The sequence below is a fragment of the Entelurus aequoreus genome, linkage group LG07 (genome assembly GCF_033978785.1).
Source record: "Entelurus aequoreus isolate RoL-2023_Sb linkage group LG07, RoL_Eaeq_v1.1, whole genome shotgun sequence".
In the NCBI taxonomy this organism is placed as follows: Eukaryota; Metazoa; Chordata; class Actinopteri; order Syngnathiformes; family Syngnathidae; genus Entelurus; species Entelurus aequoreus.
In genome coordinates, this window is record NC_084737.1 from 62,695,076 (window position 1) to 62,713,105 (window position 18,030).

At 35.5% G+C, this 18,030-nt stretch overlaps 1 protein-coding gene across 1 annotated transcript in view; it reads left to right on the forward strand.

Annotated features, from left to right (window-relative positions):
- plch2a (phospholipase C, eta 2a) overlaps positions 1-18,030 on the forward strand; it is a 167,974-nt gene that overhangs the window by 87,399 nt on the left and 62,545 nt on the right. Inside the window, exons 12-16 of the mRNA XM_062054175.1 lie at positions 9,201-9,293; positions 12,852-12,949; positions 15,731-15,819; positions 16,876-17,058; positions 17,163-17,270. Coding sequence (XP_061910159.1) covers positions 9,201-9,293; positions 12,852-12,949; positions 15,731-15,819; positions 16,876-17,058; positions 17,163-17,270 — 571 coding nt within the window. The remainder of the gene's footprint in view (positions 1-9,200; positions 9,294-12,851; positions 12,950-15,730; positions 15,820-16,875; positions 17,059-17,162; positions 17,271-18,030) is intronic.

The following is an 18,030-nucleotide window of genomic DNA, read 5'->3' on the forward strand; positions in this document are numbered from 1 at the left end:
TGCCTAAACGCCACACTGAATGGCAGGACAGGGCGCCGAATCAAGCTCGCTAGTTAGCATAGTTAGCATCATCTAGCTAGCTTGCTTGTTGTCGCCTGCGTTCGCTCTTTGAGCCACAACCTTGACGGCTTTCTACTTTGCTGCTAATCATATTTGGATGATTGTAATCCGAATCCAGCTGTAGTTCTTAGAGTATTTATTAGTAGACAGCGAGAAGGTATATTTTTGTCATAACAGATGGAGGTAGAGGTCACGACACAGGAAGTATATTACCAGAGGGGGCGTGGCTACAGGTAGAGTTGCCAACATTTTCTGAGTTCTTTGCTTGCATGTTATAGAACTTGACATTAAATTATATTAATAAGAGTAAATGACAAAAAAAAATAAAAACATTTTCAAGGTACATTAAATGTGACATGTCATTGTCAAAAATCCAACCAAAAGAGGTTAGTAGATGAGAATAAATCTAAAGGTAAAATATAGTGTAGAAATGCACCCAATTGCAGGAAATGTAGTCTTGATTTTCAACATTTCCTTTATGTGCTTGCCAATAGAAATGTTCCTCTTTTTTGTCACTTTTCTCCTCTTTTTCCTCGAAGGGTTCTCACATGCCTGTAATCAAAGTTAAATTAAGCGCTTAGATTTTTTAAAAATCGCGTTCATTTGATTTTCATCGCTAATTTAATAATAGCCACATTTTCTCCAGTTTTGGGAGCAGACACACTTTTGTGGTCGCCTTGTTCCGCTGGTCCGACTTCTGTGCAGCTGGCACAATGACCCAACTAAGACCCAAGTGAAGTCAGTACTTACCTTGTCAACATCTCCCAAACCAAATGTCTGTGCTGCATTGTCATTATTTTGATGTGCCACAATATTGTAGGATATTTATTTGTTGGGGTTTTTCCCGAGCAATTGAAAAAAAAAGTAAGGTGCGCACAAATTACAGTGAATTTAAAATAGATACAAAATATGTTTTTGGACTTGGAAGAAAAATATTGTTAATCCCTTGTTACAATTTAATTACTGAGCACATGCAGTATATACTACATTTGAATAGGGTTGAACAATATACTACAAATAAGAATTTAAAAGCTTATCACACATGTCCCCAGGGTTTCCGCGGGTCAATAAAAAGCACTAAAAGTCATTAAATGGATTTTTTTTTAACTCAAGGCCTTGTATGGCATTAAAAAACGATTAAAGGTCATCAAATTGATTTTGAGAAAATCAAGGCCTGTATGCCATTAAAAAGTATCAAAGTCATTAAATGGATTTTAAGAAACACAAGGCCTTATATGGCATTAAAAGTCATTAAACGTTTTTTTGCAAAACTCAAGGCCTCCTACGGCATTAAAAAGTATTAAAGTCAATAAATGGATTTTGAGAAACTTAATGCTTTATATAGCATTGAAAAGCATTGCAATTCTATAAATTGATTTTGTGAACTCAAGGCCTTGTATGGCATTAAAAAGCATTAAAAGTGATTCATACATTTTGCGAAACTCAGGGCTTTATATGGCATTAAAAAGCATTGCAAGTCTTTAAATGGGTTTTGCTAAACTCAAGGCCTTGTATGGCAATAAAGCAGGCCTGGCCCTAACCAATCTGGCGCCCTAGGCAAGATTTTAGGTGCCCCCCCCCCCTCCCCCACCACACACATCGGCAGTGAAGTGTATATACTCACAATAAACCGAATATTTTTGTCTTTGACCTTTTTTTTTACTTAAAGAAAGAAAATTAACATATTATATGAGAATGTTATGTTATGATTATCTTTAACCGAATCACAGCAGTGCTCAAATTAAAAAACAGCATTCCCTCTCATGTGATATTGCTTAATTAACATTAATGATGTGCACTTTGACAACTAGGCTTACAACTATACCTAATATATAAAGGGGTGGAAAAGTGACTATTACCTGCAGGGCAAACATTAGCTAACCAGAAGGCAATAACAATGTAAACAAAAAACACCTGCTTAAAAGATCTAATACAAATGTCCCTGAGGAATGTAAGGTGGGAGTACTGTAATTACCTAACGTTACATTATTATTTTCCATAACAATTTAGCCCCCTCCACAATATTAACCCGACGTTAAAACAGAACTAGCTATTTATTGATTAGCAATTGCCGAATCATGTAACATTAGCTTAATGCTAAAAAGCCAGGTTTCTATCACATTGTGTAACAGACAAATAATTTCATGTAGGCTAACGTTACCTACCTGCTACCTCTGTCTTTTTCTCGTTTCTCCTCCTCTTCTTTTCTCTTTTTTCTTCCCTGGGCACCTGACAGTTTTGGCCGTTTTGACATCTTGTGTTGATTTTTTGATGTGGTAAGAGTCATGATACGGGAAGGAGGGGGTGCACCGTGCGGGGGGATGGGGGGGCGTAATGTTGTAACAAATAATATTTCTATTAAATAGGCTTTACTTTACATTTGTGGCACTGGCGTGGCGCCCCCTGATGAACGGCGCCCTTAGCCTATGCCACGGGCCGGCCCTACAATAAAGAGCATTAAAAGTAATTGAATACATTTTGTAAAACTCAAGGCCTTATATGGCATTAAAAAGCATTAAAAGTCATTAAATATATTTTGTGAACCTCAAGGCCTTGTATGGCATTAACAATCATTAAAACTCTTTAAATGGATTCTGCCAAACTCAAGGCATTGTATGGCAATAAAGAGCATTAAAAGTAATTAATTACATTTTGTGAAACTCAAGGTCTTGTATGGCATTAAAAAGCATTAAAAGTCATTAAATACATTTTGTTAAACTTAAGGCCTTATATGTCATTAAAAAGCATTAAAAGTCATTAAATACATTTTGTGAAACTTAAGGCTTAGTATGGCTTTAAAAGTCATTAAATACATTTTGTGAAACTCAAGGCCTTATATGGCATTAAAAAGCATTTGCAAATTTAAAAGTTATCTCACATTGCCCCAGGGTTTCCGCAGGTCAATAAAAAGCACTAAAAGTCATGAAATGGATTTTGCCAAACTCAAGGCCTTTTATGGCATTAAAGAGCATTACAAGTCATTAAATGGAGTTTGCGAAACTCAAGGCCTTGTATGGCATTTAAAAAGCATTAAAAGTCAATAAATTGATTTTGAGAAACTCAAGTCCTTGAATGGAATTACAAAGTATTAAAAGTCATTAAATGGATTTGCGAAACTCAAACCTTGTTTGGCATTTAAAAAGCATTAAAAGCCTTTAAATGGATTTTGCCAAACTCAAGGCCTTATATGGCATTAAAAATCATTAAACCTTTTTAAAGGGATTCTCCCAAACTCAAGGCATTGTAAGACGTTAAAAAGCATTACAAGTCATTAAATTGATGTTGCCAAACTCAAGGCCTTGTATGGCATTAAAAAGCATTAAAAGTCATTAAATGGATTATGCACAATTTAAGGCCCTGTATGGCATTAAAAAGCATTTAAAAGTCATTAAATGGATTTTGCCAAACTCAAGGCCTTGTATGCATTAAAAAACATTGAAAGTCATTAAATGGATTTTGTGAAACTCAAGGCCATATATGGCATTAAAATACATTAAAAGTGATTAAATGGATTTTGTGAAACTCAAGGTCATGTATGGCATAAAAAGCATTACATTGGATGTCTAGAAGTATTAAAAAAATGAATGCGATGAAATCACACATTTTAGCGAATCACAAGTCAGTGTTTAAAGGCAGGCAGCAGTTAACGGTGCCGAATTTATTTTGGTGCGACCAACAAAGCAACTTCTGCTGTTGCCACAACTCCACCACAACTGGCAGCTGATGTTACCACTACAGAATAATCAATAAATAGAAATGTTCAAAATGTTCAACTATTCAAGATGATCCCAAAATGCCTACATGCCTACTAGGCCTGTGAATCTTTGGGTGTCCCACGATTCGATTCAAAATTGATTCTTGGGGTCACGATTAGATTCAAAATCGATTTTTTTCAATTCAACACGGTTCTCGATTCACAAACGATTTTTTTAAATTTTTTAATGAAAACAATACACAACAATACCATAATAATGCAATACAATTTCAAAACCAAACCCGACCCAGCAACATTCAGAATAGCAATAAACAGAGCAATTGAGAGCAATTGAGGACACACAAACATGACACGGAACAATCTAAAAGTAGTGAGACAAAAATTAATATTATCAACAACAGTATCAATATTAGTTACAATTTCAACATAGCAGTGATTAAAAATCCCTCATTGATATTATCATTACAAACATTAATTAAAAAAAAAAAAAAAAAATTAACAATAGTGTCACAGTGGCTTACACTTGCATCTCATAAACTTGACAACACATTGTGTCCAATATTTTCCACAAAGATATAATAAGTCATATTTTGGTTCATTTAATAGTTAAAACAAATTTAAATAATGGATCCCATATTCCAATATATGACTCATTATTATCTAAACTAAATGCAGTTTTTTCTACTGATATCATCTCCATAGCTTGTGTGTACCAGGCAGTATGGGTTGGACTATCAACATCTATCCATTTTTTTTAATATTACTCTTTTTGTCATTATGCATATTGAAAGAAATGCATTTTTTACTCTTTGATGACACGTTACTAAATTGATGGAGATCCCCAAGAATACAAGTTTGCAGTGTCATTGGGATATTTATATTGAGGACTGTGAATGCTTATTTTGTTGTTTTCAACCATAACTCTTTTATTCTCTGACATTCCCACAATAAATGAACAAGAGTTGTCTCGGCTGCCCGACACTTCATACATAACTTGCTATCTACTACACCAATTTTAAACAGCTGAGAAGATGTAAAATACAATCTATTCAATATCTTAAATTGAGTCAGTTTATCTTTAATGCTTCTAAAGGGCTTATTGGCATTTTTCCAAATATCATTCCATGATATGTCTCTTTCATCTAAAATGTTTAAGTCCATCATCCATTTCCGAACACATGCATCATTTGCATTTCTAGTGTGGTGTTCATTTATTATTCCATAAAATAGTTTAATTAATTTCTTAAATGTATCTTGATTAAAAAGTGCATCTTCCAGTTCATGGCTATTTAAAGACATACTTTCAGAGGATATGCATTTATTTACAGCGTGTTTTAAAGAGATACAATTTTAAAAAAAATATTCCTGGGTACATTATATTGATCAACTAAATCATTGAACGGTTTAAAATAGTTTTTATTAATGATATGATGAGGTTTAGTAATACCTCTGTCTTTCCATGCTGTCCATTTAACCACATTTTTATTAATTATAATATTAGGATTGTACCAAAGCGGTTGATTTACAGATGTCATTGACTTGATTCCTAGTATTTTCTGACACAGTTTTAGAATGTTAAAGGTGGATTCTATTCGGCTCTGCCTCAATTCATTAGGTATTTTTTAATATAATATAAACTCCCCACATCAATGTCCAAATTCATTAACAAATTTGTTTCTATGTTGATCCAGTCCTTATCTGCAGAAGAATGAAATAAGTGGCTTGCTTGTTCACAACCGAAGGAGATATAATAATGTAAGAAGTTTGGTAATTGTAGTCCTCCTTTATCTTGTGTACAAGACAACCTTAAGTATGAACAACTGGCCTTCTTTCCACACCATATAAAATGTGATACAATTGTATGTATTTTCTTAAACCAACTTTTATTAATTAGGACAGGCAACATTTTCACCCGACCCCAAAGTGATATTTGGAGACGTGACCAGCGTTCCATTTTGGATCCTATCTTATTTTTTAAATGTTTAAGATTTAGATCTTCGCTTACATAAAGGTTTGGTGTAATATGTAGTCCTAGGTATATGATTTCTGCCTCTTTCCATTTAATTTTGCAGTTCTGAACTTGTGATTTCTTGCAGTGTTTATTAAGTGGTAGTATGTCACATTTGTCCCAATTTACTTTATACCCTGATAAACAGCCATATTCAGTGATGACATTATTGATATAGTGAAGAGAGGAGTTAACATGTGACAGGTAGAGAATTATGTCGTCACAATACATCGATAGCTTATTATACTGAGAGCCAATTATTATACCATGAATATTATTTTCACTTCTTATTTTTGCAGCTAAGGGTTCAAAAACCAAATTAAATAATAATCCAGATGCAGGACATCCCTGTTTTACTCCTCTTTTTAACGAAAAAGGTTCTGAAATATGATTATTGGTTTTGACTGATGCCATGGGCCTTTTATAAAGCATCGTAATCCATTGTATAAAATGATCTCCAAATCCAAATTTACATAATGTGCAAAACATAAATGACCAGTTTGAGGTCAAATGCCTTCTATGCATCAACAGTATATACTGCTGTGGGATAAGGGAGACTTCTAGCATAGTAAATAACATTAAACAATTTCCTTGTATTGTCTGAAGATTGTCGACCTTCCATGAAGCCAGTTTGGTCAGTATGAATTAATGTTCCTATTACATTTGATAATCATGTGGCTAAGATTTTTGCCAAGATTCAAAAGGATTCTCTTTTCATTCAATACATAGGATTTCAGCAGGATCTACCCCACTCTGCTGACATGCAAGCAGAGTAGTAGATTTTTGTAAAAAGCTTTTATAATTGTAAAGGACAATGTTTTATCAACTGATTGCAATAATGTAAATTTGTTTTAACTATTAAATGAACCAAAAATATGACTTGTTTTATCTTTGTGAAAATATTGGACACAGTGTGTTGTCAAGCTTATGAGATGCGATGCAAGTGTAAGCCACTGTGACACTATTGTTCTTTTTTTTTCTATAAATTTCTAATGATAATGTCAATGAGGGATTTTTAATCACTGCTATGTTGAAATTGTTACTAATATTGATACTGTTGTTGATAATATTCATTTTTGTTTCACTACTTTTGGTTTGTTCTGTGTCGTGTTTGTGTCTCCTCTCAATTGCTCTGTTTATTGCAGTTCTGAGTGTTGCTGGGTCGGGTTTGGTTTTGGAATTGGATTGCATTGTTATGGTATTGCTGTGTATTGTTTTGTTGGATTGATTAATTTAAAAAAATAAATTAATAAAATAAAAATTAATAAATAATAAAAATAAAAATAAAAACGTTTTTTTTAAAATGAGAATCGATTCAGAATCGCACAACGTGAGAATCGCGATTCGAATTCGAATCGATTTTTTCACACACCACTAATGCCTACAATTTTGTCCATAAATAATAACTATTGGCAGCAGGACATCAATCAATCAATCAATGTTTATTTATATAGCCCTGAATCCTTATGTTTAAAAAGCCCATATTATAGGTATTGGGCTGTTTTGACGTGTTTTTGTTAAGATTATCCGTAGTGGCAATATTAACAATGTTGCGTTTATTATGCGTAGTGCACTTTAAATAGTTTCGACCATATCTAGGAATTGATATGACGGGAATTTTCCGATTGTTTGCTTGGTGCTGCAATAGACTGGACATATCATAATTTGCCACCTCAGTAGAATGCATGTCCACCTCTGACACAGACACAACAGAAAAAACATTATGTGAATTGTGTATTATTCTAAGAGAATTGCTATGCGTACATGGATTATCCAGCCTGGCGCTGGCTAGTTCTAGCTTAACTGACTCCTCACCCGGACTAACAGACATTGTAATTGTCTGTGACCGGGCTTGCTCTAGTGTAGTCAGTCAAGTGAGACTTAAATAGTAGTCTATGTTTCTAGACAGGATGATGGCGCCTTCCTGGTTAGGGTGAAGGCCGTCTCTCATCAGCAAGCCTGGTTTGCCCCAGAAAGAGGGCCAGTTATCAATAAACGTTAGTCCCTGTTGCCTACAGAAGATAGCCAGCCACTTGTTAAGCGAGACTAATCTGCTATATCTCTCATCATTGCTAATAATCAAATGTAAACAATCAAATGCAGATTCTTTTTCTTATGCCTTCTGATCTCTCTCTCTTTCTCTCTCTCTCTCTCTATGTCCACTACTTGATGTCCATATCCCCACCCCCCCTCCACACTCCTGATTGTAAATAATGTAAATAATTCAATGTGATTATCTTGTGTGATGACTGTATTATGATGATAGTATATATGATAGTATATATCTGTATCATGAATCAATTTAAGTGGACCCCGACTTAAACAAGTTGAAAAACTTATTCGGGTGTTACCATTTAGTGGTCAATTGTACGGAATATGTACTTCACTGTGCAACCTACTAATAAAAGTCTCAATCAATCAATCAAAGCCTCTCGCAGGCAGGGGGCCAGAGACAATTACTCGATGCCTGGACATCTTTCTGGCGAGATCACAAGTCCTGGCTATGTTTCTCTTTGTAATCTCTGACTGTCTCATTCTAGTGTCATTGGAGCCAACGTGTACAACTATATTCGCATAATTAGTGGTGCGATTAGCCTGTCGTACGTGTTTACTAGGCCTGTTGCGAGTTAGCTCCCTGAGATTAGCTTCAATGTCAGGTTGTTGAAAGTATCCGTAGTAGCAATATTGATAATGTTACGTTTATTATGCGTTGTGCACTTTAAATAATTTCGACCATATCTAGGAATTAATATGACAGGAATTTTTAGATTGTTTGCCACCTCAGTAAAATGCATGTCCACCTCTGACGCAGAAAAAACATTATGTGAGTTGTATAATATTCTAAGATAATTGCTATGTGTGCAGGGATTATCCAGCCTGGCGCTGGCTAGTTCTAGCTTAACAGACTCCTTATTAGCGCTTCTTTGTGGATTAGCATTTAGCTTTTTCGTTAGCCCCGCTAACAACAACGCATTTAGCTTTGTTGTTAGCCCCGCCCGACACCCCCACTTCTGCTTCTGAGCGCATCGCTTACGTCTCTTTCGTTGACGGTCTCCGCTGGTACTCGACGCCGCTGCTTCAAAGGCCACTGCTGGATGTAGCTCGCGAAGAATTCCCAAGCTAGCGAGTAGGTCCACCGTACACGCATCTTTCAGCCCAAAATGGCCCGATCTCTCCACATCCAGAATCGTAAGTCGGTCGTAAGTGATCACGGAGTGAACACGCTGTGAGCCAGCCATGAAATTGACTGAATTGACGGGTGTTTTTGCCAAATCGGTCTACACTTCCAGGAGCGCTCGCAAGAAGCTGCTGCCTTGAAGCGCCGCCATCTTGTCTCCATGGGCATTAAATGTTTTTGAAGTGGCTTTAAAAAGCCTTACATTAGATTTTCTGTGTGTGTTTCACTTCCTTTCTCAGACTAAAGGGCAGGACGGAGTGGTGACTTCAGACGAGGCCGGCAACAATAAGCGCACCAGCCACTCCTTCATGGGCACTTTCTCAAAACGCAAGGTTGCTTTTTTCTCTTTTTATTTTATTTACCAAAAATGAAGCAGGAACATCATTAGATTGTTTTTTGCTCACTGTTTTCAAATATTTATAGTTACACCTGTTTGGTCCTTGATATAAAAAAATAAATAATTGAAATTGAAATTGAATATGAGGATTTTTGGAATCTTATTCAGGGAATTCTACGAGAGAGATAAAGAGCCATTTGCTGAGCAAATTTATTGGTATAGTTTTTTTGAACAATCTCACTGATGACTTTATTCACTCGAAAAGATTAAGAACCCATTTTGACTTTATGAATTATTTAATTTAATTACATTTTAAATGCCATTAATAGATTTAAATACATTTTAGATATCATTATTATATTTAAATATGTTTTAGATGTCTGTATTAGATATAAATACATTTTATATGTCTATTTGATTTAAATACATTTTAAGATGTCATAATTAGATTTAAATAATAAATAAATAAATGATAAATGGGTTATACTTGTATAGCGCTTTTCTACCTTCAAGGTACTCAAAGCGCTTTGACAGTATTTCCACATTCACCCATTCACACACACATTCACACACTGATGGCGGGAGCTGCCATGCAATGCGCTAACCAGCAGCCATCAGGAGCAAGGGTGAAGTGTCTTGCCCAAGGACACAACGGACGTGACTAGGATGGTAGAAGGTGGGGATTGAACCCCAGTAACCAGCAACACTCCGATTGCTGACACGGCCACTCTACCAACTTCGCCACGCCGTAAATTTTAGATGTCATTATTAGATTGAAATACATTTTAGATATAATTATTACATTTAAATATGTTATAGGTGGCTTTATTAGATTTAAATACATTTCAGATGTCATTATTAGATTTAAATACATTTTAGATATCTGTCATGATCCATGGTCCGGATCATGTTTTTGTGTTTTCTGTTAATTTTGGACTCCTTTTGTTATTTGTTGTGCTCCTGTGAGTTTGTTTTGGTTGTCATGGTCACTCTTTGTGTGCACCTGTCTCTGATTAGTGCTCGCCCGCTCACCTGCTTCCCGAGCGCTAATCAGAGGCATTATTTAAGTTGCCTTTGCCAGTCACTCGTCCTGCTCTCATTGTGTTTGCTCCATGCACTTGTCACGTGAGTTTTTGAGTTCTAGTGTTCCTTGTCTTTTGCCTATGCTAAGTAATAGTTCCTTAACTTCCCGTGCGCTCTGCACGCATCCCTGTTGTTTTTGTTTATTGGATGATTTATGATAAATAAATCACTTCCTACCTTACGCCTTCGTCCGGAGCCGTTCCTTTGCATTGGGAGAACAACCGCGCAGCAAGCTGCGACCCCGCGTTCGTGACAATATCATTATTATATTGAAATACATTTCAGATGGCATTATTCGATTTAAATACATTTTATATATCATTAGATTTAAATCAATTTTAAATGTCATTATTACATTTAAATACATTTTAGATGTCTTTATTATATTGAAATACATTTTAGATATCATTAGATTTACATTTATTGTAGATCTTATCATTAGAAATAAATACATTTTACATGTCATTTTTAGATTTAAATACATTTTAGATGTCATTATTAGATTTAAATACATTTTAGATATAGTTATTACATTTAAATACATCTTAGATGTCATTTTTAGATTTAAATACATTTTAGATGTCATTATTAGATTTAAATACATTTTAGATATAGTTATTACATTTTAAAAAAAAAATAGATGTCATTTTTAGATTTAAATGCATTTTAGATATCATTATTACATTTAAATACATTTTATATGTAATTTGTTACCAATCAAGATAATGCAAAGAGAAAAATAACACAGGACACTTTGTAGGACTCAACATAGGACAAGACTGGCACATTTAACTTCATGGCAAAGACTTTTGCCTGACAACGACACCACACAGAGGACAAACTGAAATGAATGACTACTTGCAAATGATACTGACCAGTGTAAGAAAACAAGATATGGCAACACGGCAGTACAGTTATATCAAAAACAAGATTTATTTTCAACAAACATTTATTACAACATGAAACTCACAAAATTACAGAAAAATGGTACCATTAAGTATTGATTACCATGTACAGTGGATTGTTACTGTATTGTTTTAAATGTGAAAGGTACTCACCATTCCTTCAAGAGTCTTCGGTCAATTTAGGATGGAAACCTTCAGAGATGCTTGACTGCTAATCCCCTGAAATGTTCTTATCAACAACTGTAACAATAATCCACATTTCGCTGCATTGTTTGAACTTTTGCAGACTATTTTCATAGGGCTGAGCGATAAAAGGATATCAATATATATCGCGAAAGACACAGGGATCAGGGAACAGTATCAGCTATCAAGTTTGCTTGTCTGGCGGTTGATTCTTTGCATGGAGTGAGAAGAGAAAGTCAAAATGAAGAAATTGTGGATAAAAAAGGAAAAGTCACCTTGACAGTTTTTTTAAGTTTTCCAAAGGGACTGTAGTCAGATCAATGTGGTCTGTAAATGACGACCGCTAATACCACACCACCTTAGCCGCGCTGACCCTTTACAGCACATCTGTAACTTCCTGCCACTAAACCTGCAGAAAATAGTTATTCTCAGGGTTCTCTATGTTTACATTTTCACACTTTGCACTATTTTCTTACACTTTATGAAGCATGTCTTACATATTCCTTATTTTTGCACCTTCAGTTTAAGAGATTATTGTTAAGTGTTCAATGTGATTTGACTATTTTGTTGACATTGAGTTTTTTCCATGCTTGTGTTGACATTTCCTTTCTGCCTTGATAGCTGAGGGGTTTATAATCAGAGGAAGTTACATTTGAAATAAAAATTTGTACATTTAGTATATATTTCTCCCTGCCCTTATTTTCTATAGGTCATAAAAATATCAATAATTTTAGATATTGACCGATATAAAATATTTACATTGTGATACAGTTTTCAGCCTTATTGCCCAGCCCTATTTGTTTTTTTGTTTTTTTTACATTTGTTTATTGAAATTGTTCTGACAAAACAGTTAACAGAGATACAAAACAATACAAATCAAATGTTCTTTCTTCCCCACCAAAAAATAAATCATTAAATAATAATAATAATATAGTAAGAATAAATACAAATTAGCCAGATCCAAGCAAATATTGATAAAAAGCCACAAACAACTTCTCTTCTGAATGGCCTCAACATCGTGCAGCAATACACTAAAGAAAACAAAAGGCCCATCAAACAACCACAATTCAACCACGTCTCGATCGGGGCCAAGTCTGAGATCAGTCTCCTTTACATATTTTAGGAAACTGCCCCATACTTCCCGAAACTTGCCCAGCCCTATGCTCCGGCCATAGATATGCATGTCCAATATTGTATGTATTGCATGACTATTGCATGCAAGCAATATTGGGAGTGGATATTTGTGCAAAAAGGCGCAGTATTGAGTGGCAGGGTCCGTTCAGGCAGGTGTACCTAATAAAGTGGCATGTTTATATGTGTATAATATATGCACTCGTTACGAATATCAAGAACTGTTGTGATTTCTCTTTTGCCGTTGCCAGAAAAAAACAAAGCTGAAGAAGACCTCCAGCTTGGAGGACACTGACACGGACCAGGAAAGCACCAGCAGTGCATCGCGAGCGCCAGTACATCACAACAAGTAAGGAGCCCCAACGTAAACATGTCTGTTCACGTCCAGTAAAACTGTGCTTTTGCTCTCCTAATATTATCACAGCATCGATATGACAATATTACATGTTGGCTGGCTTGTTCGGTCAATTTTATCAGGTTTTGAGGAATTAAAACCAATATATTTCCTTCATTTATCCTTTTTTTATTGTGTCTAATTGGTTTCAGACTTGACTCTGGTGAATTCATATCCATCCATCCATCCATCCATTTTCTACCGCTTATTCCCTTCGGGGTCGCGGGGGGCGCTGGAGCCTATCTCAGCTACAATCGGCAACACTAAAATTGGCCCTAGTGTGTGAATGTGAGGGTGAATGTTGTCTGTCTATCTGTGTTGGCCCTGTGATGAGGTGAATTCATATCCGCAAAGTAAAAATATATATTTATGAATTGAATATGTTCATAGTCAGAGCACTAAAAAAAACTGTTTACAACCTTCTAAAAATGTTTTTTTTTAACATAATTAATGCTTTCTAGACATTAAATAACACCCATGTAGTTACTCTTACACTCCTTAGTAGCTTTGAGCGCGTTCTACTAGCCGGTAGCGTCAATGCTATGGTTGTCACCCTGCCAATACAACATAACCATGACCTGGAAATACTCCATCACGTCCTTTTAAGTTAGAACTGGGCTTACATGTGCTGAAAACACGCACGTAAATTGTTCTGCCAAGAAATTGGTCAACTTTATCGTCAGGGTGAATGAAGATGCCGCCAACGTTGTTGTAGCTGTATGATAGGGGGCAGATGTTATAAGTTGTACTTCTTTCTGTAGATTGTTTTTTTGTTTGAGTTTAAATGAATGAAATAAAACAAACAAACGTTAGCATTGAGCGGTGCAATTCCCACCATGTTGTTCCCGCCCAAGTGGGGATGTGTTATCAATGAGGCATGAGTCCAAGATGAAGTGCACCAACAGTTTTACTCTCCAATTTGGAAACGGAAGTTACCCTGGTGAATGCTTATTGTGATCGCTACAACATGATCATAAAAATAAGATAAATACTGTACTGTAATACAAACCCCGTTTCCATATGAGTTGGAAAATTGTGTCAGACGTAAATATAAACGGAATACAATGATTTGCAAATCCTTTTCAACCCATATTCAATTGAATGCATTACAAAGACAAAATATTTGATGTTCAAACTCATAAACTTTATTTTTCTTTTGCAAATAATAATTAACTTAGAATTTCATGGCTGCAACACGTGCCAAAGTAGTTGGGAAAGGGCATGTTCACCACTGTGATACATGGTCTTTCCTTTTAACAACACTCAGTAAACGTTTGGGAACTGAGGAGACACATTTTTTAAGCTTCTCAGGTGGAATTCTTTCCCATTCTTGCTTGATGTACAGCTTTAGTTGTTCAACAGTCCGGGGGTCTCCGTTGTGGTATTTTAGGCTTCATAATGCGCCACACATTTTCAATTGGAGACAGGTCTGGACCACAGGCAGGCCAATCTAGTACACGCACTCTTTTACTATGAAGCCACGTTGATGTAACACGTGGCTCGGCATTGTCTTGCTGAAATAAGCAGGGGTGTTTGGATGGCAACATATGTTGCTCCAAAACCTGTATGTACCTTTCAGCATTAATGGCGCCTTCACAAATGTGTAAGTTACCCATGTCTTGGGCACTAATTTACCCCTATACCATCACAGATGCTGGCTTTTCAACTTTGCGCCTATAACAATCCGGATGGTTCTTTTCCTCTTTGGTCCGGAGGACACGACGTCCACAGTTTCCAAAAACAATTTGAAATGTGCACTCGTCAGACCACAGAACACTTTTCCACTTTGTATCAGTCCATCTTGGATGAGCTCAGGCCCAGCGAAGCCGACGGCGTCTCTGGGTGTTGTTGATAAACGGTTTTCTTCTGCATAGGAGAGTTTTAACTTGCACTTACAGATGTAGCGACCAACTGTAGTTACTGTTAGTGGGTTTCTGAAGTGTTCCTGAGCCCATGTGGTGATATCCTTTACACAATGATGTCGCTTGTTGATGCAGTACAGCCTGAGGGATCGAAGGTCACGGGCTTAGCTGCTTACGAGCAGTGATTTCTCCAGATTCTCTGAACCCTTTGATGATATTACGGACCGTAGATGGTGAAATCCCTAAATTCCTTGCAATAGCTGGTTGAGAAAGGTTTTTCTTAAACTGTTCAACTATTTGCCCACGCATTTGTTGACAGAGTGGTGACCCTCGCCCCATCTTTGTTTGTGAATGACTGAGCATTTCATGGAATCTACTTTTATACCCAATCATGGCACCCACCTGTTCCCAATTTGCCTGTTCACCTGTGGGATGTTCCAAATAAGTGTTTGATGAGCATTCCTCAACTTTATCAGTATTTATTGCCACCTTTCCCAACTTCTTTGTCACATGTTGCTGGCATCAAATTCTAAAGTTAATGATTATTTGAAAAAAAAAAAAAGTTTATCAGTTTGAACATCAAATATGTTGTCTTTGGAGCATATTCAACTGAATATTGGTTGAAAATTATTTGCAAATCATTGTATTCCGTTTATATTTACAACTAACACAATTTCCCAACTCATATAGAAACGGGGTTTGTACATACAAGACGCAATTTAACATTCAATTTGGTCAAAAATACGTAAAGTTTGCTTAAAAAACAGGAGACAATGTGATAGAGTGAATCTGCAAAATTGAAGGTGTTGTAAAAAAAATATGCTGTACATTATAAATATGTCTGATTTTTAATTACCCATTTTTGACTTGGCAGAAAGAAGAAGACCATGAAGTTATCCCGAGCGCTGTCTGACCTGGTGAAGTACACATGCTCGGTGGGCCTGTACGACATCGATGCACAAGGTGCGCGCACATCTTCCTCACGTTATTGATTTCTCACACCCAGACGACAAAAAACCATGCTTGCGGAGCGGCTGGGTTAGTTTTGGCCGCATCCCTCACTTGAAGCGTGAGCGAAGAAAGCACTAACGACCTGATAAGTCTGAAAGAGAAAATGATGATACAGTGTTATCTGCTCCCAGATGCCCCCTTTGGTGATTGTTTGAGCACACTGCTGGATAGTCCCACTCCTTAATACTTTAGTCACACGCAGGATTCTTACAGAAATGAGGCAACAATGCAGCCCTGCCTACCGTATCTGGGCTTCCTTGAAGTGACTAAAGCAGGTTGAACCAATCATATTTTAACAGACGGAGTGTATTTGGATGTATATATGTGTATATTACAGTATATACATGTATATATATGTGTATATACTGTATATACATATACACATGTGTATTTATATACATGTGTATATGTACAGTATATACATGTATATATATATTTATATATATACATATACACATGTGTATATATATACATGTGTATATGTACAGTATATACATGTATATATATGTGTATATATATACATATACACATGTATATATATATATATATATATATATGTATATATATATAAAATCGATTTTCAAATTAATCACAATTCTTATTTTTAACGATTATTAATCAATTAAAAATAATTAAAAATCAGTAAAAAAAATATGTATATATATATGTGTGTGTGTATGTGTATGTGTGTATGTATGTATGTATGTATGTATGTATGTATGTATGTATATATATATATATATATATATATATATATATATATATATATATATATATATATATATATATATATATAACTGGACAGCACAGTTATCAGCTCACTGTTAAATGTTACATAACATTGTAGTATTAAACAATTATCATTTAATACCATACGAACACAAATAAAAGTACAAAAATTTGATTTGAATGTGAAAAGTAGCCATCTCTACTTAGATTTCTTGTTATTGGCAAATTGATGTTTAGGAATGCCTTGCTCTGATTTAATGTGTGTGTGATCAATGGCAGCCAGCTGCACTTGGCAGGTTTCTTCCCTGAGTGAAACAAAAGCTCACCAGGTGATGCAGCAAAAAGCCTGCGCCTTCAACCATTTTAACCAGCGCCAGCTCTCACGCATCTACCCGTCTTCGTACCGCGTAGACTCCTCCAACTTCAACCCTCAGCCCTTCTGGAACGCTGGCTGCCAACTTGGTAACGATTCCTGAGTCACCACTTTGACGTGACTAGCACTCTTCCGGCACATCGATTCGCCGGCGTTTTTGTCTGCTGGTAATAAAGTTGACATTTGATTTCAGTTGCGCTCAACTATCAGTCTGAGGGTCGAGTCCTTCAGCTCAACAGAGCCAAGTTCTACAGCAACGGTAACTGTGGTTACATCAGCAAACCCAGCTGCATGTGTGACGGTGAGCGCTCTCAAAGTCATGTATGTGAGTATAACTCAGGGGTCCAAAGCGCGGCCCGAGGGCCATTTTTAACCAGCATCTTGAAAGTACAATTACAAAAAAACATACAAATATTTTATTTATTTTTTTATTTATTTATTTTTTCTGTCCTGCTACTCAGGCAAATTACAAATTAAAGCGCAAATTACAATTAAAGCGCAAACAAGGGAAAAGTAATGAGAACATGTTGCAATATTGACAATGATAACACAATGTTTCAATGTAGGCTTTATTTACTACAAAACTGTCATTGCTCAAAAAGTACAAACAACGTATTATCAATGGGTAGATCTGAAGTTTATCTAGAGATTTACTGTAAGCGCTAAAAATAAAAGTAATAAATATTGATAAATTACCTATTTTTAATATTTTCGTGACTGAGACCCTTTCAGTCTGATTTTTTTTAAACTTTTTTAACTGTTACTGCTCAAAAAATAATAATGAATGTTGCATTATCTACCTGTGTAACGCTCCAATTACTTCACATCCATTATTCCATTATGAAGAATGTTTTGGGGAAAAAAAATTATATTTTGTGTTTTTGCAATAAAAACAACTTTTTATTTGAAAGACAAGGGCATAAAACATAACAGAAATAACAACTTTTATTTCAACAGATAGACCTGAACTTGATCTATAGATATTTAAATTTGGAAAGTAAAATAAATAATAATAAATGACTTAAATTTAACACTTCATTTACTGATATTTTTATTTATTT